General features: G+C 42.3%; 1 protein-coding gene across 2 annotated transcripts in view; it reads left to right on the top strand.

Moving 5' to 3' along the window:
- The window catches only part of Grm1 (glutamate metabotropic receptor 1), a 367002-nt gene extending 361458 nt beyond the window's left edge, over positions 1–5544 (top strand). The window contains exon 9 of one of the 2 annotated variants that reach the window (XM_028861143.2): positions 1760–5544. In XM_028861143.2, the coding sequence (XP_028716976.1) occupies positions 1760–2702 (943 nt within the window). In that variant the 3' untranslated portion in view covers positions 2703–5544. The remainder of the gene's footprint in view (positions 1–1759) is intronic. The other variant, XM_028861151.2, reaches the window with a different exon arrangement.
- The last annotated feature ends 17493 nt before the right edge of the window (positions 5545–23037 follow it).

The raw sequence follows: 23037 nt of genomic DNA, 5'->3' as shown, positions 1-23037 counted from the left end.
AATTTCTTTTAATGTCACAACTTTGTTCTTTTTTGCGTTCCTTTTTCTATTGCTTTAATAGATACAAAGAAAAAAGCAAAGTCCTAAAAAAAGGGGGGGGAGCAGAAGAAAATTACTTCTTTTTAAGTATTAGCAGTGCTTTTATTAATAGAATGGTGTGGTAAGGTGCCACCATCTGCCAAAAATTACATAGAAAATCATCAGAGTCTCTAACAGCAAGATCCAAACTATTGCAAGATTCAGAATGAATAAGATTTGTGGTTGCCATAACACATTTTGTATTTTCTTCTTCAGGGTGACTTTCTCCTTGGTTGGTGTGTGGGGATTTCATTGGGGGGTAAAGGCTGATGTGTTAGCTGTGTAGTCTTGTGGCAAAGTATCTGAGAGAGTCAACTGAAAGGAGGGATGATTGATTTTAGCTCGCGCTTTTGAAGGTTTCAGCCCATGTTCACTGGGCTCTGTCGTTCCTGAACTTGTGCCAAGGTGCAACCATCTTGATCAAGAGCATGTGGCAGGTCAAAGCTGCTCAGCTGATGGTGGCTAGGAAGCAGAGGGGGAGGGGGCTGGCTTTCACTGCAAGGCCTCTCTCTCTCGAGAAACCCACTGAGCTATGAGTCTCAAATACCTTAATCCTTCGATGAGGACACAAGTCTCATCATTCAATCACCTTCAAAAGTCCCTTTCCTCCCTCAACACCTCTGCTCTGAAAAAGCAAATTTTCAGTACATGAGCTTTTTGAGAGGCACCTAAGAGCTAAGCCATAACAGCTGAGGAGGTTGGAAGCATGGTGGTGTTCTAGAATTTTCCTTTAGCAAAGGTAAGTGGAAAGAGACCCAAGCAGGGTCCTTGGCCTTAGTGACCACTGCTTTCTTAGAATCTTGATTTTGGCTCATTTGCATCAAAATTGGCGGGAGGATTAGTGCCAGCTGTGAGCACTGTGTTTGTTAGCCCATCCTGTTGTCTCTCTTTTGCCGTGTCTGTATTTGAGTATCCCACTCCTAACGAGCAGCTGAGAATCTGTACCTTTATGTGAATTGTCATACATTGTACCCATCAGGAATAGTGTTCTAAGATGAGCAAAAAGTAAATGGGAAATCATGAAACTCTGCAGCCACTCACATATTTTTCCCCCTGGTCTTACCTCCTTGGTGCAGGTGTCCTCTCTATGTTCACTCTAATGATGGGAAGTACAAATCAGAATGAGTAACTGAGCACTTCTAGTTCATAAATCCCACAGCACAGTGAAAGTAGCGTTATATGTGGGTCTTAAGACTAAACCCCTGTGTTGTGTTTTCTACGGGAAGCTTAAGTGGTGTGTGTTTCCATTTTTTTCTTCCAGCAGTTCGATAATCATTCAGTCTTGCAGTGAAGGGTCGTTTTAATTTGTTAACCACTTCATTAATTGCCCTCAGTGGGACTGTTTCATTATTAGTGTATGTGTGGTGGCGAAGGGCGTACTTCGTGAAATCGTATAGCTGAATGGAAATAGCCATTTTCCGCAATAGACTAGGCTTTCTCACTAGTAACCTTTCTTGGGTTAGCGCTTACTTTTCTCGGCATGAGTAGAATGTTCTGGTCCCCTCTTCAGAGGCAGTCTCTGGTAGCTGAAGTTGCCAGTATTTGATTTTACTGTAAGGGGGAGCAGGGGAGGTGGATGGTGCAGCTGAATTGCAGTGTTGGGGGTGGACATAATTCAGATGCAATTTGTCCTCTGTGCAGGATCCGTGTGTAAGTAAACCCATCTCTATTTTATTCATAGTTCTAACGGCAAGTCTGTGTCATGGTCTGAACCAGGTGGAAGACAGGCGCCTAAGGGACAGCACGTGTGGCAGCGCCTCTCTGTGCACGTGAAGACCAACGAGACGGCCTGCAACCAAACGGCCGTGATCAAACCCCTCACTAAAAGTTACCAAGGCTCTGGCAAGAGCCTGACCTTTTCAGATGCCAGCACCAAGACCCTTTACAATGTGGAGGAAGAGGACAACACCCCCTCGGCTCGCTTCAGCCCTCCCAGCAGCCCTTCCATGGTGGTGCACCGACGCGGGCCACCCGTGGCCACCACACCACCTCTGCCGCCTCACCTGACCGCAGAGGAGACCCCCCTGTTCCTGGCTGATTCCGTCATCCCCAAGGGCTTGCCTCCTCCTCTTCCGCAGCAGCAGCAGCAACAGCCACCGCCCCCTCAGCAACCCCCGCAGCAGCCCAAATCCCTGATGGACCAGCTGCAAGGCGTGGTCACCAACTTTGGCGCGGGGATCCCGGACTTGCACGCGGTGCTGGCAGGCCCGGGGACACCGGGGAACGGGCTGCGCTCTCTGTACCCACCCCCGCCTCCCCCGCAACACCTGCAGATGCTGCCCCTGCAGCTGAGCACCTTCCGAGAGGAGCCCATCTCCCCTCCCGGGGAGGACGACGATGATGACAGCGAGAGGTTCAAGCTCCTGCAGGAGTTCGTGTATGAGCGCGAAGGGAACACGGAGGAAGACGAACTGGAAGAGGAGGAGGACCTGCCTGCAGCCAGCAAGCTAACCCCTGAGGATTCGCCTGCCCTGACGCCTCCTTCTCCGTTCCGAGACTCGGTGGCCTCTGGCAGTTCGGTACCCAGCTCCCCAGTGTCTGAGTCAGTGCTCTGCACCCCTCCAAACGTGACCTACGCCTCTGTCATCCTGAGGGACTATAAGCAAAGCTCTTCCACCCTGTAAGGGGGGAACTGTGCGTGGAGAAGCCAGAAATGCTAAGGAATGTGCTAGGGAATGTCAACCCCTCTGGAAACATGTAGGAAGCTGGGAGAAGCACGGTGATGGAGGACCCCAGTCTGCAGGGGATAAAGAATGCTGTGGCTGCCTTAACGAGGGAGAGGAAAGATGCCAAGTGAACAGTGGTCCCGGCCAGGATTGTGACTCTTGAATTATTCAAAAACCTTCTCTAGGAAGAAAGGGAATTATGACAAAGCACAATTCCATATGGTATGTAACTTTTATCGGGGGAAAATAATAAAACGTAAAAATAAAATCAACAACAAAACAACAAAAATCTCTTCTTTTGCTCGATCGTGCATACATACATCTGCCCACACTCGCTTTGTGAAGCTAGAAGCGAAGCAGCCCCTGTGATGGTGCCAAGCTGAATCATTAGTTCATCTCACAACATTCCTGGTGAGTGGATAAGGAGAGGCTGGGACATAGGGACATCGATGGGACAACAGCTCCCATCTCAGAAGCCTGCTGAGCCTGCAGACTCCTGGACTAAGGGAGCCCCAGGAACTGACCTCATGAGGGTCCCTTTTCACTGCTATGATCCAGTGCCGAGCCTGTCGTCAACCTGGGATAAAGGCACAGTAACACCTTGAATTTCTGTTAATTCCCTCTGGCTAGGAAAATGAAATTATGAGCAAAATCATCACCCAAACGAGCTATATATCAGAAGTGCTATGGGGGGAAAAGGGGGGTATCCACACAGGTCCTTGAGCAAGGTCAAAAGAATGAGCTTCGCAGACTCCATGCTTGTTTATTGATGACTTTGGAAGGGAGGAGGATGACAAGGACCGTCAGAGACGTTTTGTGGACTCACTTGTGCTGTGCCAACCAGGTTCTCCATTGCCCTTCAGCAAAAGAGGACAAGCCACGTTGCCAAGTTTTACTTTCCATTTACTGTAGCAAATAATACCAACCAGTTGGACTTCTGAGATTCAGTATAAGTACAATGTGGTGCCACAGTTTCTCCCATGTGCTACGGAAACAAATCTATCTTTGAACCTAATGGTGTACTCATAGCAACGATTACTGGTTTCAATTCTTTCCTATTGTCCCTGGAGTCCCTGGAACTAGCAACTGAATGTGTTTTCCTGTGTTCCTTGTATACATGTGATTATAAAATTCGTACCACGTAATGTCGGTCTAGCTGCAACTAGGAAATTGTCTTTCGGGTATAGTATAAATATTTTTATGTTCCAGTGATGTTCTCTGCATCACTGTTACCAGTGTCTCTTCGAAGGTTGGGTCTGTGATCTGATGTTTCTCACGTGCAGCTGCGATGGAAATCCTTCTAGGTGGGGATTTATTTTTCAGATATTTTACGATATGAGAATGTTATCAATGAAATAGTTTGAAAGTGCATTGTATAAAAAGGTCACCAAACAGTGTGTGACACTAAAAAGTACATTTTTATAAACTTGTGCACATTGTTATTAAAATGTAAGGTTGAAAAGGCAATATTTAGAATATTTCAGATATATTTTTAAAAAGTTTTTCCACAGCTACTTGAGTTTCATGGTCTTCTAGTGTGTGATGATACTCAAGTCCACTCAGAGTGTCTTGACCATCTGCCTGTCAATCACACTTTATTCTTAAAAATTTTTTTACATGCTTTATGCTTATGTTTTTGTTAGCATCTCTTCCTTATAATCCCTATGTTTACTACTCTGTGATATCCACATATATTTGATCCAATTACTCCATCTTACCCCTGCCTTTCCTAACCCCAAAGAAAAGGATTGTTCTTGTTATTTTTATTTCTTCTATTATTTGTGGGATGAATCTGCTCCCTTTAAATATCTTTGTTTATGCCTTATGTTCAGCCATTTTAATTTACTTTCTTCGTGTTGAAGCTAGTGATTTCTCAGCCAAAAATGCATCATCTTAGAATCTCTAAATACCCAAAACATCATTTCTTTGGAATTTAACATCAACTCCTATATCAGAGTTGTGTTTCTTAAGTTTCCACATTCTACTGCCCAGTTTAGTGAGTTCCTTATCAAGAATTTCTATCTTTCCTTTAAAAAAAATACTTTTGAACATCCTTATTGCAAAGACCTCAAGAATTGAACTCTGTGTTTTCATTGTAAAGAAACAGAATGAGAGAAAAATAGATGATGCAGAGCAGGGCGTCACACGTCTTTGATCTCAGCACTTGGGAGGCAGGGGCAGGTGGCTCTCTGTAAGGTTGAGGCTAGCATAGTCTACACAATGAATTCCAAGCCTAAACCTGTCTCAAAACACAACAACAAAGATGGTTCAGTGCTAAATAGATGGGTTTCTACTAAGTTGGGAAAACAGTGGGAGAACCCATATTGCTTCCTATGTTCTTTTAATTCTTGAGGCACCAACATATGGCCTTCATTACTATGGAATTGTGCATTCAGGTTTTTTGTTATTGTTCTTTTTTTTTTTTTTTTTTTTTTTGCCAGAATAGATGAGGCAATGCTTCCTATTCGAATGCTGTAACAGGCGAGTTTGTTCTGGGGTTTCAGTCTGAGACATTTGGTGAACACACTCAATACTGATTAAAATATTACTGGATGCCTACTCTTAACATGATTATGAATTTTCCAGAATAAATAGAAATATTAGCTCATATAATTGTTCAGAATTGGAGATGTACACATACATACCCTGTACCTAAAGGGAAAAATATCTTCACTGTAACGTATGTGCTTATACAAAGTGTTTCACTTCCTGTAAAAGTGTTTTCCTTTGGCTTGTTACTGCCTTTTGTCATATAATCTTGATGATGCTGTATCATAATAAATATTTTCTATTTATTAAATGTGTCTATTCCTTCTCTGAATTTTGTAAGCATTACAATAGCAGAAATGGACCAGTGTAACAAATAATCTCAATAGTTTGATTTTTGCCTAGAACACATTTCCAAGGAGGAAGTTTTAAGCATCACACAAAATATGCATGACGGGTCATAAAATAGAACAGTCTAGCTTTGAGGACATGGAATCCAAACTTAGAATTTCAAACCCTGTGACCTGCACTGTCATTTGAACTTTTGAGAGAATAGAAACAGCTGGTTGTTAGTGGAGCTCTGGAGACATGGACTCCACCTTTGTCCCATGTGTGCCCTTCAAACTTTTCTGTACCCAACTCACACTATAGGGGTACTTAGTTTCCCAGGTTCTTAACATATTTCTATTCTGTGCCAGGCTCAATCCTAAATTTTAATGTCAACATCACATGTGAGCTTCCAAATAAATCAGGCATTCATATTTTCTACTCTAAGACCCCTGCAGACTGATGTGCCCTAGGAGAGAGAGAGAGAGAGAGAGAGAGAGAGAGAGAGAGAGAGAGAGAGAGAGAGAGAGAGAACAGTGATAAGGGGGGCTACACCTGAGACTGTGACGAGGAGTCTGGTGGGTGAAAGCAAGCTGCTGGTGAAGACATCATTCAGAAGTGGGTTGAATCACCAGAGAATTCTTCAATATGTCTGGTAAACGGAATGAAAAAAGAAATTAAATGGAAGCTTAGAGTCCCAGAAACAGCCATAGAGTGAGAAGCAAGTGGCAAGGAAAAAGAAAAATAAAATAATAAAATAAGGATGGAGAAGCACAAAATAAAAGTTCATATTTGCAGTTCATAGATACACGCAAAGGTAATCATGGCAGGCATGAGGATCCATTGGAAAGAGCCTGGAAACTTCACTTAGATGATCTTTGGAGAGGCTGTGGCTGGGTTCCAGTCACCACAAGCAGTGGGTGAGTAACTTTCATACTTTGGAAGCAAATCAAAGAGCAGGGGGACGGACGGCATACGGACCTGCATGAAACAGGCACTGTGCTGGTTCTTGGCATTCATTTTCTTCCCAGCATTTCTGGCATGTGGATATTTGGGAGAACTGAAGTAATGTGTCCACACTCTCATGTAGCAAGTGGTCCCTCCGAGCTTTGGTCTCATTCCCTGGCAGCACAGAGCTCGTGAACTCCAATTCCTTCCCAGAGCTCAAGCACATACATGGGAGTTGGTCCATTTTTGCTTGGAGGTCCATTTTTGCTTGGGATTCTAATTCCTGAGCCCTAGCGACAAAGCTGATATCCAGTAAAGGTGTGCTGGGCAGTAATAACAGTAGCTTTATGGTACATCATCACACTTTGCCCAGCTCAATGCTTCAAAGATGTATTCCAAGATCCTTATGGGGTCCAGAGCTCCACATTTCTACCTACTGATCCCAGCTCTGCCTTTTGAACACGTTTTAATCAGAAACATTAGGCTCTCCCTTTGACAGAAGAAGCAACTGGTTCCTTTTCCTGCAGATGTAGAAGCAATGCTTGGTGTTTAGAGAGGGCTGCGGAAGGCCCAGCTAATTGTGAAACAACGTTCTCTGCAGGTAAGACATAAATGGCTGCCTTGGGACACCAGCGTGAAGCCACCTATGACTCGTGGGGAAGGCATGCCTGGGCAGGGTTGAGGCAAGGGTCCCTCTCTTGCAGAAGTGCATGTCTTCAGGCTAAGCGAAGAGCAAATCCAGTTATGAGTTGAGGGAACAAGAGGAAGGGCTCACATAGGAAGTCCAACTAGTATCCTATGCTTGAAACTCCCTCCATCTCTTCTGGGTTTTACATGGGAAGGAGAATGTATGGTAGCTAATGGGAAAGGAAGTCTAAGAATGGAGAGAAATGTCCTGGTAAAGCCGAGACCTTTACGTCAGTGGTGCAGGTCTCTTGTTAATCACAACTGACTCTTCAGTTCCAGCCGACCAGACCCATAGAATCAAAGCTATCATACAAACAGTTCTGATAGAATCTTTAGGGACTCTCAAACTTCCCACAGAATCAGCACAAACCAGGTCTCCATTGCCTGCATTTCTCTCAGCATTCTCATAGTCCAGGCTCCCACAGAACAACCCTTTAAACTCTGAGCGCATGACTTTTTCAGCCTTAGGTTCCAAACACTCCTATGACCCTCGCTAAAACGACATGGACAAGTCTGCCTCAGCATGCCCCCCTTCTGGTACCAGTTCTGTTCTCCTCAGATTTCTATTGCTGTAATAAAACACTGTGATCAAAAGCAACATGTAGAGGAAAGGGTTCATTTGGCTTACACTCATCATTGCCGTTCTTCATGAAGGGAACTCAAGTCAGGAGCCTGGGGTGAAGAACCATATCAGAGACCATAGAGGAATGTTACTTAAAGCTTTGATCTCCCTAGCTTGCTTAGCCTACCTCCCTATACAATCCAGGACCACCTTCCCATGGACAGCACAATCCACAGTAGGCTGGGCCTCCCCACGTCCATCATTAATCAAGAAAATGTTCTACACACTGACCTACAGGCCATTTGATGGGAGCCATTTTTCAACTGAGGTTCCCTCTTCCAAGAAAACTCTAGCTTGTGTCAAGCTAACAGAAAACTAACCAAGACAGCAAGTACTGACAGGATCTTAGAGTTGAAAGTCAACCTAGAAATGATTTTAAATTAGTTCCTACCTTGTGTGGGATCCCTTCCCTTGTGTCCCGGTGTGAGCTGGGGTACGGTGCGTATTGTCTGCAACTGCTGTGTCAGATGAGAAGGCAGACAGTCCTAGACAGTGGTAGAGCATATTCAAAGCCACCTGTTAATCTGTGAGGCTGGTGAGAGAACAGAACTCAGGCCCAACAGCAGACAGAAGGAACCGCAGGATGCAGAAATGCCGCAAGCCAGGACGGGCAAGGCAGGCAGCAAAGGCAGAGTCTGATGAGGCTCCAGATAGGAAGTGTTGCTAAGTAAATGAGCTTTGGAAGAGAAGCACAGAGGACTGTCCTGCTGACTACAGTTTCTTTTAAGATATCTGTCATGTTAGAATTTTTCATTTTTTAGTTTTTGTCTCCCTGTGAAGTGTTCCCAAGGACTAGGCTCTTGCAGTTCATAAAGGAAGGATATAATTATCAGAAAACCTTTAATTTCCTGAGACTGGAATTGCCTTTATCTGCCATTCCCCCAGAACGCTAGCTGCTAAAGGGGGAGTAAACAAATCTAGTCCATTGAACTCTCGGCTTTCCTTCAGCTACTGGCACTCAGTGATTATGCCAATGTACGGCTTAGTCAAGAAGCCAGAGAGTTCTACTTTTATTGTCTTAGTTGTTGTATGTCTGACCCCCTGCCCCCCCTCCCCCCGCCCCAGTTTGGGCACTGTGGTAATAGTCTAAATATCTGGTGTTCTTTTTTTTTTAAATGTTATGTCCAGAACTACACATATTACAACACACATAATTTGAATCTCTCTAAATGTTATTCCAGGATAGCCACCTCAGATGGTCACTTAGTTAGTAGTCTGGTACATCCTGAGCTCTAGCTGAGCTCAGATCCAGTATCAAACAGAACCAGTTCACTATGTGAACTAGACATGCAGGTGACCATTTTCTTTCACTGACTTTCTGCAGAGACAGACCCCTCCCGGAGGACAGAATTTGAGGACACATATGTATTGGGGTGGCAATCCCTGGAAAGCCCCCTAGGACTAGGAGGAAGAGAGGATGGGAGAAGCATTCAGTAATGAAGTCAACTGCAATGTACATTGCAATAGATGGAAATAGGCTCAGTCTTCTGGGAATTCTGAGGGACAAGTTATGACATGCCTACAATTGTTCCCACTCCAGAGAATTTATCTACCAATTCACTAGTGACATTAGGGCTGCTGGGGAGGGAGGTGCAGCTTAATGCCCAGTTACTCTCAGATTGTCCCGTGTGCTGGCTCCTGGGCTCCTAACTCCAGAAAACAACCTCACGTCAGAGCTCTGATGGTGACCTGAATGTTGGCCTTTTGTAGAAAGGTAAGTGCTAAGGGGGTTTGGGAATTCTAGAAATAATGGATACTTACAGCAATACCTAAGGAGGGAGGCAGGTGATAGACCAATCAACTGGTAGGCAGATAGATAGACAGATGATAGATAGATAGATAGATGATAGATAGATAGATAGATAGATAGATAGATAGATAGATAGAGATATGTTTGCAGATATAGAGTGTAGCACGAATCTTAAATGATCTTATTAATAAAAACAAACCTGGAGCCAGGTATTGGGGTGAAAGCTGGAAGATCAGAGAAGCAGAACAAGCCACAGCCACCTCACCTCACCAATTCCTCAGCTGATTCTGTTTCCTCAGACTGGATGCCTCTCAGCTGAACTGTGCTGCTCAAAAGCCTAAAAGTTTAACCAGCCTAGTTCTTGGTTTTCATGCCTTATATACCTTTCTGCTTTCTGCCCTCGCTTCCTGGGATTAAAGGCTCACTTCTTGGGATTAAAGGCATGAGTCACCATGCCTGGCTGTTTCCAGTGTGGCTTTAAAGTCACAGAGATCCGGATGGATCTCTGCCTCCCAAGTGATAGGATTAAAGGCATGTGCGCCACCATTTTCTGGCCTCTATATCTAGTGGCTGTTCTGTTCTCTGACCCCAGATAAGTTTATTAAGGTGCACAATACTTTGGGGAACACAATATCACCACAATAGGGTCTAGTAAAGATAAAGGTGTGAAAACAAAGGTCTATAGAGCACCTCGTATGGAAGGGACTGCACTGGAAACAGACCCTTATAGACTGTTCCTCATGGTGGGTGAATCACCAACAAGAGACTATAATAAAGTTTGCTTTACATATGCATGTTATTAGTCACTGAGTTATTTCTTTACAAAAATTTCTTTTAATTTTGTCATCTTTCATTTTAAAATGCTAAAATATATTGTAGGAATTCCCAGAGCAAATAATCTTCAATTCCCATGTGGGAATACTTTTTAGTGACTTTTTTCTTTCATTTTTCTTTATTAAGAAATTTTCTACTCACTCCACACTCCACTACTCTATCCACAGGTCCTCCCTCTTCCCACCCCCCAGCCCTCTTTCCCAAACCACCCCGCATCCCCCAATTCGAGGTCTCCCATGGGGAGTCAGCAGAGCCCAGCACACTGAGCCTAGGCAGGATGGATAAAGAAAATGTGGCACATATACACAACTGTTTTTGTTTTTAACTTAAAAATCACATTTATTTATTTATTTATTTATTTATTTATTTATTTATTTACTTACTTACTTACTTATTTATGTGTTGTGAGTGTGACATGCACACGCCATAACATACATATGGGGATCAGAGGACAACTTGTGGAAGTCAGTTCTCTCTTTATACGCTATGGAGAATCAGGATCCAACTCAAGTGATCATTTGGCAGCAAGTACCTTAACCCATTAAGCCATTTTATCAGCCCATGTGTTTGCTTAAAAAATTATTTTTATTTTTAATTAAGTTTATGTATGTATGGGGGGCATGAATTTGAGTGCATGCCATGCGTGTATGGGTGCCCCCTGAGAGCAGAAGAGGGTATAGGGTTCCCAGGAGCTAGAGTTATAGGTGGTTATAAACTGCCCAAAATGAATCCTGAGAACTCTGCTCCTCTTCAAGAGCAGCAAGTGCTCTTAACAACTGAGGATTCTCTCCAGCCCTGTAAGTTCTCTGTCAACAGAGTAAGAGTCATCTTTACTTTATAATTGTGCCTCTTGCTTTTTATAAATTTATCATTATGGCATACAGCAGGAGTTTCACCTAATCGGAGCCGAGGGACTGTGGAGTGAGCCCGAGTTCTCCACTCTATGTAATCCAACAACACCTTGAGAGGTTCAAATCCTAGCTTATAGACCAGCAGCCTTTGGTAACCAGATGATGGAAAATGGGGAAGAAAGGCAAAAAAAGGTGTAAAAAGGAAGAATAGAATTGGTGAGACTTGACCAGGAGGCTTAAGCAGCGAAGGCAGGTAATTAAACCCATCAGAGAACACTGTGTGCTCATTGATAAGAGAGAGCTGTGTACCTGGCCGTAAGATTAGATCTCTAAACCCCAGTGATTCCATTTGTCTCCATCCCTCACCTTCCCATAGCCAACACTGTCTTTCCAACCTTGGCACACACGCAGTTTAGAAAAAAGTCACAAATAACAGCAGGGGTTTAATCTCCTTGGTCTAGAGAAAAGTCTTTATAGACCAGGAGAGCCTGAACTCCTGGTTGCAGGACAGCTGAGCAGAAGGCAGGCTTGCACCAGGCAGCAATGGATGTCGGGAACTCTTAGTAAAAGCAAGGAGTGGATCAAGGACCTCAACATAAATCCAGCTACTCTGAACCTGCTAGAAGAGAAAGTGGGAAGTAGTCTTGAACGCATTGGCATAGGAGATCACTTCCTAAATATAACACCAGTAGCACAGACACTGAGACAAACAATCAATCAATGGGACCTCTTGAAACTGAGAAGCTTTTGTAGAGCAAAGGATACGGTCAACAAGGCAAAGCGACAGCCTACAGAATGGGAAAAGATCTTCACCAACCCCACATCTGACAGAGGACTGATATGCAGAATATATAAGGAACTCAAGAAATCAGACATCAAAACGACCAACAGTCCAATTAAGAAATGGGCTATAGAACTAAACAGAGAATTCTCAACAGAGGAAACTCAAATGGCTGAAAGACATTTAAGGAATTGCTCAACATCCCTAGTCATCAGGGAAATGCAAATCAAAACAACTCTGAGATACCACCTTATGCCTGTCAGAATGGCTAAGATCAAAAACACTGAAGACACTTTATGCTGGAGAGGATGTGGAACTCGGGGAACTCTCCTCCACTGCTGGTGGGAATGCAAGCTTGTACAACCACTTTGGAAATCAATATGGCGCTTTCTTAGAAAGTCTCAAAGACTTAACAGGCCAAGGGTGAGTCAGTGCCAACACACAAACGGTTCAACCAGGAAAAGATAGACAGGTTGATCTGCAACTGTGGATAGTTGTAGGAACAGCCACAAGACCAAGCAAAGCATCTTCAGGTGGCGGCAGCGACTGACTGAGAGGGCAGACACACAGAGTACACACAATACAAAGCTCTCAACTGAAATGGGAACACCATGGCTCTGTGTGGGCACACTAGGACTCTGGGCGTTTGATGAAGCAGATGTGCTCAGTGTTCCCAGTCTAAAAGCACACACGGCATTTTGCTGATATCGTCAAAGCAGCACGGAGAATATTCAGATACATTGTGATTTATGTAACCATTCACCCATTGTTAGATTCCTTGATCATTTCTAATTCTTTAAATCTTATGAGTAGTATGAGAAATTATTTTCTGCCAGGCTTCATAGATATGGATATATGTCTTTATACTCACATGGATAATATCATTTAGACTAGCCTAAGAAATTACTTTATCAATTACTTAAGAACAATTTTTATTTACTCCATGCCAAATACTATACATTTTACACTATGTTAGACATGACAGCATCATGGAAGATAGAATTCAGTTCAGAAATGTGAAAATGGAGGCTCAAAGATGTAGAGTTACTCTAGAATTCCAAAGCATATGTCTGTAACCACATTATGATCAAAACTAAGCTCTAAAATTTCTGATTAATTTGATATAAGTAAATACATTTAGCATAAATAATAGAAGATATAAATTTTACATTGCATATTTTAGAATGAAATAGTATGAGTGATCTCCTTGAAGTCTGCTGGATTCGGTGGGTCTGGGGGAGTTTGTCTAATTACACAAACTGAATTACCTCTCTATTGACTCAAGACAGACAGCTACTTAATTGACAGCATAGTCTAGCTTCAGTAATTTGTGAGGAAACAAGAAAAATACTTGAATAAAAGAGATTTATAATAACAATTTCATTCTATGGTTTTAAATTTTAATATTGTAATATGCTGTCTAAAAATAACATGTTTACTTAGAACTTCAGGGAGGATTACTTTTATTTAATAGGCCACTGTGCATTCCAGAATATTCTCTAAAAGGCTTTATAGTTTAAAAGAGAAGAGACAAATTAGAAGAAATTACTTCTCACCTCAAAAATATGAAAATTTTCATGGGAGATATAAAAATAATCACCTAAGTTCCTAATAAAAACTCCCAGCTGGAGGTCACAATTGTGCAGATTATCATTAAACTCTTAACCAATTAGCTCTCTTTACAACTAAGCTAAATTCTTGCTTTTAGTAGAATGGCTTCATTTAATGGACTCACAATCTAAATGTTTTTGCACTGAAGAAGTTGGGAAAATCTATATTGCCAGATCCCTAGGCTAAATATCTTCAGCTGCACTCAAAGTTAGCTGCTTTGGACTTGGATACATCACAGAACTTTATATCTCAGGATTTTTTAATCGTGAAAATGGTGATTTGTAGTATTTATTGAGGACTTAAATCAGCTGTATCCCTAGGAATCAATCTTCGATATTGTTTGATCCATTCTACTGGATGAAGGGGACATGATCAGTTCTGTTGATCATGACTGGGTAGGTTACACTGGGGATGGAAAGATGAGAAGGAATGAAGGAAGAAGGGAAGGGCAGGAAATATTAGTATCTTTTTTTTTGTTTGTTTGTTTTGTTTTTTTTTTTGTTTGTTTTTTTTGTTTTTTTTTTTGAGACAGGGTTTCTCTGTGTAGCTTTGCGCCTTTCCTGGAACTCGCTTTGGAGACCAGGCTGGCCTCGAACTCACAGAGATCCGCCTGGCTCTGCCTCCCGAGTGCTGGGATTAAAGGCGTGCGCCACCACCGCCCAGCCCAGTATCTTTTTTTTATACTCACAGGAAGCTACAGACTGGTTACACCCATCTTCTACATGCTGGTGTCCATCCACATGGAGCATGTGGTCTCTAAGTCTGCAGTGGGGGTTGGTGCTTCATGAGCTGGGAGGTTGTGCAATATATTTGAAATGGCCATATACAAAAATCCTCATCTTCGCTTCTCCCACTCCTCAGCTTTAGAGATCAGCCACATGTTCTCTAAAGCCTGTGAGGGAAACTGACCATAAATGGTGAACATACTTCATCATCACTACCACAGCGATAATACCCAATCACCATCTAAAACAACTGGGGTTTAGGTTTATGACAAGTAGGTGATATGAAGCCACACAGCTAAAGAGGGGTAGCACTGAGACCCACAACATTAAAGGTGCACAATTAAAGTACTTAATGCTAGACATTCATTGCATTCCGCCCCCCGCCTGCCATGATCCACTTCCATCAGGGTATAAATAATTTGTTAGCACAGGTCTTTAAAAGTTTTTAATTAGTTCTTGGAGAATTTCATACAATACATTTGATCACAAACACACTCAACTCCTCCCAGATCAATCTTCTCCACCCTCACCTCTTTATCCATTCAACTTAAGAGTTTTCTTTTTTCTTTAAACCCATTGTGTCCATTTGTGTTGTCCAAGAATGGACATGCCCTGGCGTATGGTCAGCCTAGGAGGGGTGGGGGGGTCACACCATTAGAGAATACTTTCTCATAAAGCTATCAAATACCAGTAGCTTCTCAGCTAGGGGTGGGACTTCAGGGCACTCCCAACCTCCACACTGAGGTTTTGTCTGGCCTGAGCTTGTGCACGTCTAGTGCTTACTGCCACAATCACTTTGAGTTTGTATGTGCAACTGCCCTGGTTTTTCCTGAAAACTGCAGTTTCCTTGAACTTATCTGCCACCTCTGACTGTGACAATCTTTCAGCTCCGCCTTCTGGGAAATTTCTTGGGACTTGGTAGCAGCATGTGATCAGTATGGTCCACTTAAAGACCCATCGACTATAATTTGTGCTGACATAGACTTCTGGGAATGGGGCCACGCACTGGAGTGTGTTCAACATACCAGAAGCCACACCCGAGGGGAAAACTGACCCTTCTGTGTTGATCAGTCACTCCCCAGGACAGGCTCATGCCCAATGAACCCAATGGCATTTGTGTAGCCTTTTTGTTTCATTTCCTTTGTTGTCACATCTATTTATTTATTTATTTATTTGTTTGGTTGGTTGGTTGGTTGGTTGGTTGGTTTTTTTGAGACAGGGTTTCTCTGTGTCATTTTGGTGCCTGTCCTGGATCTCTCTCTGTAGACCAGGCTGGCCTCGAACTCACTGAGAGATCCGCCTGGCTCTGCCTCCTGAGTGCTGGGATTAAAGGCGTGCGTCACCGCCGCCGCCCAGCTGTCACATTTTTCTGTCACATTTTACTCTATTGGTCTTCTGTCTGTTGTGACTTTTGTTTTAGTGGGGTTTTTTGTTGTTGTGTTTCTTATATTTTTATTTGTTTTCATTTTTGTTCCTTTTTTTTACTAAGAGAGACAGACAGACAAACAGACAAAGAAGGGGGGAGGGGAGGGACGGACATAAAATTCTGTGGGCAGGGAGGTGGCGAGGACCAGGGAGAAGTTGGGGGAGGTGAAAACATGAGCAAAATATACTGCATGAAAAATAATTTAATAAATGCATAAACTCATAAACGCATAAATGCATAAACGCATAAACAAACAAACAAATAAATAAATAAGACTAAGTCTCCTTTTCCAGAAGCCATCAACTGCACATAGCTTCTCTTTCACAAGCAGGGGCTTGTAGAGCTCTTCCAAGCCATGTTCGAATGCTGACTGCCTTCATCTTATGCAGGCAAGAATTCATGAGTCCTGTCATGTCCAGAAGACACTGTTTTCCTCCAGTCCCCCCAGACCTCTGGCTCTGACCATCTTTTCATCCCCTCCTCTGCATGCTTTCTGAATCTTGGAGAAGGGCTATGACGTAGATGACCCATTTGTGGCCGTGCACTCCACAGTCACTCTGGGCACTTCGACCAATTGTGAATTTCTGTTTTTAACCACCATCTACTGCACAATGAAACCCTGATGAGGTCTGAGAGCTACACTGTTTTTTCAAGCCTGGTGAGTAAACTTGCCTCTATTATGTTGCTTAATGGACATGGTATCAAATTGCCCTCTCAATTCCTGTCTTCTCTACCTGTAGATTAGCAGAATTTTCATCCTTTTCATTATCAAAATTCAGCCTGGTAGGGAGCCTGTCTTTCTGGTCTACTCTTTGTTACTTGTGTGTGGATGTGGTTTAAAGTGATCATGACCCTATCATAATGGACCATTTAATTTACTGTAAGTAGTGGTGAGGAGGAGAGGCATTCTTACATGATGGAGATGATAGGAAAGTTCTTACTGCTCCCATCATTTTTGCCTTTCTTTCCCCTGACAGCAGAGGGGAGAGTCAGAGAACTAGGAATTATAAAGGAGCCCTGAACAATGGCCCACATTAGCAAGGCCAAGTGGCTTCGGTGGGTTGAAACCCTCAATGCCAACACACTGGGGAGGAAGTACTTGAAGGTTTTTTTGTTGTTGTTGTTTTGTTTTGTTTTGTTTTTAACATTTTCTCTGAACAGGCTTCTGCAGAAGTGTCCACAAAGGTCCTAACTTTTGTAACATGTGGTAAAACACTGGCCCAATGTTGCATAGCTTTCATTTGCTTTATCTTCAGAATCGTCATTGGTTTGAGTCTCTAAATTTGAGGCAGGGAACCAGAAACTGTACACAATGTCTAACTATCCTTTTCCTATCGGCCACCTTGCATTTGCTTGATTCGCAAAGGTTAAGCTATAGAGGAAGCCTTTACTTGTGAGAGATTTCAGTTTTCCCTGACTCTCGTCTTTCTGTTCGCTATTTCTGTTAGCATATAGCCTATGAAAGCAGAATGGCAAATTTCAGTTTCCTCCCATTCTTGGGTAGGTTAAGCATTGATACAACAGAGAATTGCATATGGTATATAAGGCAGGTTTAATTAAAAATAAAAGCATCTATATTCCTTTTCCTCAAAAGCAAAACTGATACAGAAATATGGGAATATTTTAATTTTATCACAAGTTGTTTAACAGAGGTATGTGAAAGATTGCTATATATTTAAAATAAAACAAATAACATTTCAAGCTGATTATTAAACTGTGGCCTAGGAGAGTCCTGACCTAAATACTAAAAAAATAACTACTCAATTGCAGGAGTTAATGGGGGGTGGTTTAAGAAAACCCTTTGTTACATTTTTTGGAAATCATAAATCGGGGTTTCAATGGATACTGAAAATAAAGCCTTAAATGTTGGTAAACTCAGTTCTTTAGCAAATACTGTTGCTTTTTATGCTAAAAAATAAAGTTATAAAAGAGTTTTTACTGTGTATATCTTTGCCCAGAAAACTGACGAAGAGTCTTCCAGAGGTATTTAATAGGAGTACCAAAAGTGTTCGGAGTACACAAGATGGCTCAATGGGTAAAGGCTTCTGCCACCAAGTCTGATGACATGGGTTTGATCCTGAGATCCCAAGCTTCGACTCTCACATGGGAGCTATGCACACATCTACATCCCAATTCATTCTCTCTCTCTCTCTCCTCTCTCTCTCTCTCTCTCTCTCTCTCTCTCTCTCTCTCTCTCTCTCTCTCTCGTAAAATAGAAAGAAAATCAAGTCCTATTCTCCCAAAAGAGATAGTTTTATCTCAAAAGCAAATGTGGAAGGTGTGGAGGGAGAAGAGAGTTGAGTACTCTGTGCCCTCCACAAGACTCAAAGCTCCAAAATCCACATTTTATTGCTTAGAAGAGTAATGCATCAGGATAGACACGGATAAGCACTCATCCTGACTGGTGCTCCAGCACCATCCTCCTGGTTTCTAACACCTATGAAGCATCCCATATTTGATTCATCAGATAACCAGGTGCAAGCACCTCCTGAGCCTCAGGCATTGTGTTCCGCTGTCAGTTCACAGAAAAGTCAAACAAAAGACAGAGAAAAATGGCCCAGGAAAACAAAGGTGGGATCTGATAGTTGTGAAGTTCAGTGCACTCCCTCTGCTGACCCAGAATACAACCTGTGTGCATGCAGGCTCTGCAATACTGTGTGTGTGTGTGTGTGTGTGTGTGTGTGTGTGTGTGTGTGCGCGCGCGCGCGCGCGCGCGCGTGCATTAAACATAAAACTTATATGTCTCAGACAAAAAGGACACCATCAGTTTAGGGAACTATAATAGGCATGATATATAAATCATGACATTTGATTTATACTACTTATTGTATTTATTATTTATAATCTCACCTAATTCTTCTCAACATCCCTATGGGGTTTGCTGTTATTGTTTTTCTTCTTAATTATTTTTTGATTTCTTGGGTTTGTAACCAGATCTTAGTCTATAGGACCATTCTCACTCCACAAGGAAAATTCTCTTCAGATATATTTATATATTAAAAAAGAATCAAGAATGGGTTTGTTCAAATAACTTTTAGAACCCTTAGCAAAATTAAAGTTATTTCCTTACTGCAGAAATTCTTGGGAATTTTAAAGTCCATATGGACAGGAAAACTCTAAGAGGACGGTGTGTGCCCCAAGGCCAGCTGATTTGATCAGGCCAGGAGCTTCTCTTGGGAAAACTGCCTGGGGAAAAAAATGGTGTAGTGTATTATTATACTGCAGTGCTTAGTGTTCTCTGAAGCTATGTGCTCCAAAAGAAGTAAAGGCAAAAGTACCCTGGTTAAGGGTGACCTGTGGCCAGGGCTCTCAACAATGTGGAAACAGGAGCCAGAGGAGCTTTAGAAATCCCCAGCTGTTGCAATCAGCAGCTTAGGAAATAGGATGCTGGGTCTTATTGCCAATGATATCATTTTCCTCGCAGAGACTGTCAACCCTGGCTGCCAGAGGAAACCCCTTGTTGGTAAAGGAGGCAAACAGCAAAGCCGGTCCTGAAGCAATCGCCTTGCGGGTCACAGAAGTGAAGGCAGAGGTACCAATGTGCACATTGTTCGCATTATTTTGTTCCCTTCTCAATCACTTGACATCCCACGCAGGAAGAGAGAGATGAGCTGGCAGGAGCCTGTTAGTAGCCCAGGGCTTGATTGGGGCACAGAATTTCACGTTCAGCTGTAGACGTGCATTACTATTTCAAGAGGGAGCACGTGGTGCATTTTAGTCAGATATTTCCCTGGTTTGTTTCTTATTAACTCTTGCTGCATGCTAGAAATAATTTAAAAATTGTCTTTCGTGGAGGATTCCAAAGCTCAGCAAAGGGCCCAAACTTCGGCTTAGAACCTCAGTCGACGGACAAGCGCTAAAGCCCTCGGAGTCTTCTGTGTCCTCCTGTCCCTTTCTCTCGTTTCTACCTTTTTCACCTCTTCTTTTTCTTCTCCTTCACACTCATTCCCTGTGCTCTTTTCTCCTGTTCTGCAGTCAGGCTGTTTTCCTTTCTACTCAATCTGTGAGCTTATACTGCCCTCAAACTCGCTTGCATTCAAATTCTGAACTTACATGCTTAGCAACTCCTCTACTTGAAAGAGGTTGAGCCAAGTCATTGTTCCAAACTCCCCCGACTCTTGTCACTTTCTCCAAGGGTCCCATCCCTGTGGGAACTCTAATTCAAGATGCAACTTGTCACAGACCCACGTTTATGCCCCTTATTCTAAAATCGGCTGGAAGGAAGAGTTTGTACCTATTTTATTTTAACTCCTCTGAGTAGAATTTTCTAGATACAACAAATTAGAAAGCTTCAAGATGAAGATAAAGGTTTCTAGCACCTATTGTCAAGCAAAAGGAATGTGAGTCCTCACTTGTGCAGATTCCAGAATGTACTCATCTTTGTGATCACACACAGTTCTCATCATCTCCTTTCAAAGGATTCTAAACTCCACTTGGTACTCAAAATGGGGATCAGAAAGTCCAATCCTGTTGCCCATGTCTATACAGCTTGGAAGGGTCTGAACCAGGTTTTAAACACTTTCCCTCTGGAATATATGAAACTACATCATTCTAGTCCTACTCTCCTCCACATCAGAAAGCGCACAGTGTTGATTGCTCAATTGCTCCAATCAGTGTCAGGTAATGGCCACCAAGGAGAGGAAAGTGGGGCTGCTGCGAGCCGTGCTTACCTCCGTCTTCACCTAATTACATCAGGAAAGCAAAGCGGGGATTGTGTCTGAGGTGCAGAAGTTCTCAATTAGATAAAAAGGAGACATCTGGGCCTTGTTTTTATTTCAATCTCTACACCTTTTTTAGTGAGAAATGCTTATTTTTAAGTCAGATTTCTGGGAAAAATTTTTGCACTATTTTTCTGGATAATGGGTTCCTGGCCATGTCTTTGACTGGAGATCTACCTGTTTCTCACAAACCCACACAGCATGCCACCTCTCAACTGAATACACTTCAGGAGAAAGGGGCTGAAACATCCCTGTTGCTGGAGGGCTTCTCTCCAGGTTCCCCAAGCCCCGCAGTCCCACAATCCACTTATAAAATAATCACTCAGACGCTTATATCACTTATAAACTGTATGGCCGTGGCAGGCTTCTTGCTAACTGTTCTTTTATCTTATATTAACCCATTTTTATAAATCTATAGCTTGCCACGTGGCTGGTGGCTTACCGGCGTCTCTACATGCTCTTCTCCTGGCGGTGGCTGCAGTCTCTCTCCCCTCAGCCTTCCACTTCCCAGAATTCTCCTCTCTCCTTGTCCCACCTACTTCCTGCCTGGCAACCTATTTCTTGCCTGGTCACTGGCCACCAGTGTTTTATTTACATAGAGTGATATCCACAGCACTTCCCCTTTCTTCTTTTTTTAAAAAGGAAGGTTTTAACTTTAACATGGTAAAATTACATATAACAAAACAATTACCGAGCAAGAATTATAGTTACAATATTAAAGAAGATGTCCTATCTATCTTATATTTGTGAGTTTAAGGTTTTATAGCTAACTTATCTTTTATCATAACTGAGGAAATTACGACTATCTAGCCTTCAACCACATCAAAGACCTGAGAAAGAACATAATGGTACCTGAGAAATGGTAGATGGATGCAAGCAACTTTCAGGAATCTTGCAAGAGTAGACCAAGACAGCTGGCAGCCTGGACAGTCACCTAATGTTTCTCAGCATTGTTGGTGCATTTAAATTGGCTACAGGCCTAGAGTATCTGACAGACCATTTTTAGAAGCAGGAATTTTAAGAGACCATCTTACCCTGTCTTGGCAGAGTACAGTGGTCGCTTTCCTTGTGTCCCGCTTGTCCAGAAAGGACAGCATTGCATTTGTACTGTCAGCCATCAAGGCAAGGGCAGTTCTTTGCCCAGTAGGCAGGCCATTTTGTGCCAAAAAGACAAACTTCCAAATGGAAATGTCTTAGAAGCCCAACATTCTCTCAGGATCAAATTGGTGCAGCCAGGAGCAATTGTGTCTCACGTCAACAGAATTCTAAGTTATTTAAATGCCATATTTTCCAGGTCTATGAAGTGTTTGAAGATTACCTATCTATCTGAAATATATCTATGTATACCTAGAAGACTTAACTAACATGGCTACAGATATGATTATCATAGATGACTAATTATTAATCTATTTTTTAATTATCCATTACAATTTTAAATGAGTTATATAAACATAATACCTCAAACAAGAATAGAAATATATATATATATATACAGTATAACAAAATTAACTTCAAGCCTGTATCAATGAACCAAAATTCATACCAATGTAAAACATTTTAAACATAAACTAAAATCTATACCAATGTAAAACATTTTAAACAAGTTGTTCTTTAAAAGTAGGTTCATTAATCTACCCTTTTATCTTATCATCTCCATATCCTCCTATATATCTATATTATATCCCCTTTTCTTTTTTAGAAAGAGATCACATTTATAATCAACCTGTTTTAAATAAAAATATTGGTTTCTCTCTGTCCCACACCAGAGGGCTCTTCTGATTTGGGACACAAGAATCTCTTAACCATTTTTTTTTAAAGCAATATGTCTGGGTTTAGAGGGGGAGTGAGCCAATTCCACCTCTAAAGCCAGCTTGGTATATTTGGGAATTTGGGCGTAGCATGTCTTACTACTTCCTGCTGGAGGGGGGCGCTGTATCTTATGGGATGCAAAGAAAATTTTAGACCTATGGGGTAGTCCGTGAGGCTGTATTGTTTGAACCAGTTGCCTTGAAACCGCTCTGGATGTTGGATCATCTGGGCCATGGTGTCATCGGAGACCTTTCAGGGGGTCTTGGCTGGTGAAACCTGATGTATCTTAATCTGGAACAAATCCATAGCCTCTGGCTTTTTGTGGAAACAAAAGCAGAACCTCTTTTCCAAAGCAACATATCCTTAAATCCAAATTTTGAAGTCAAGTTACCTTTAAAATATACATATTGGTTTAATTCAACATCTTTTTTGATCAAATGTTTTTTTGCAGTTAAAAATCCCAAAGACAACACAATCCAGATTGTCTGTGTAATATTCATCTTTACGTGTCTTTTTACATTAATTTTTTTGTCTCTTTCAAGCCTACGTATATTTTACACACATTGTAAACGATGTTATCTGAATCAGTCTTTTTGTTAGCCTATTGCTTTAAACTGCATCCTTCTAAGCCTGAAACAGCGCTGTGGCTGCTGGCTCCGCCCACTTCAGCTTCCCAACATGGCGGCTGTACGTTTTCTGCCAGTTCTGTGAGTCATT

The sequence above is a fragment of the Peromyscus leucopus genome, chromosome 8a, assembly GCF_004664715.2.
Source record: "Peromyscus leucopus breed LL Stock chromosome 8a, UCI_PerLeu_2.1, whole genome shotgun sequence".
In the NCBI taxonomy this organism is placed as follows: domain Eukaryota; kingdom Metazoa; phylum Chordata; class Mammalia; order Rodentia; family Cricetidae; genus Peromyscus; species Peromyscus leucopus.
This window is presented reverse-complemented; position numbering and strand designations above follow the sequence as displayed.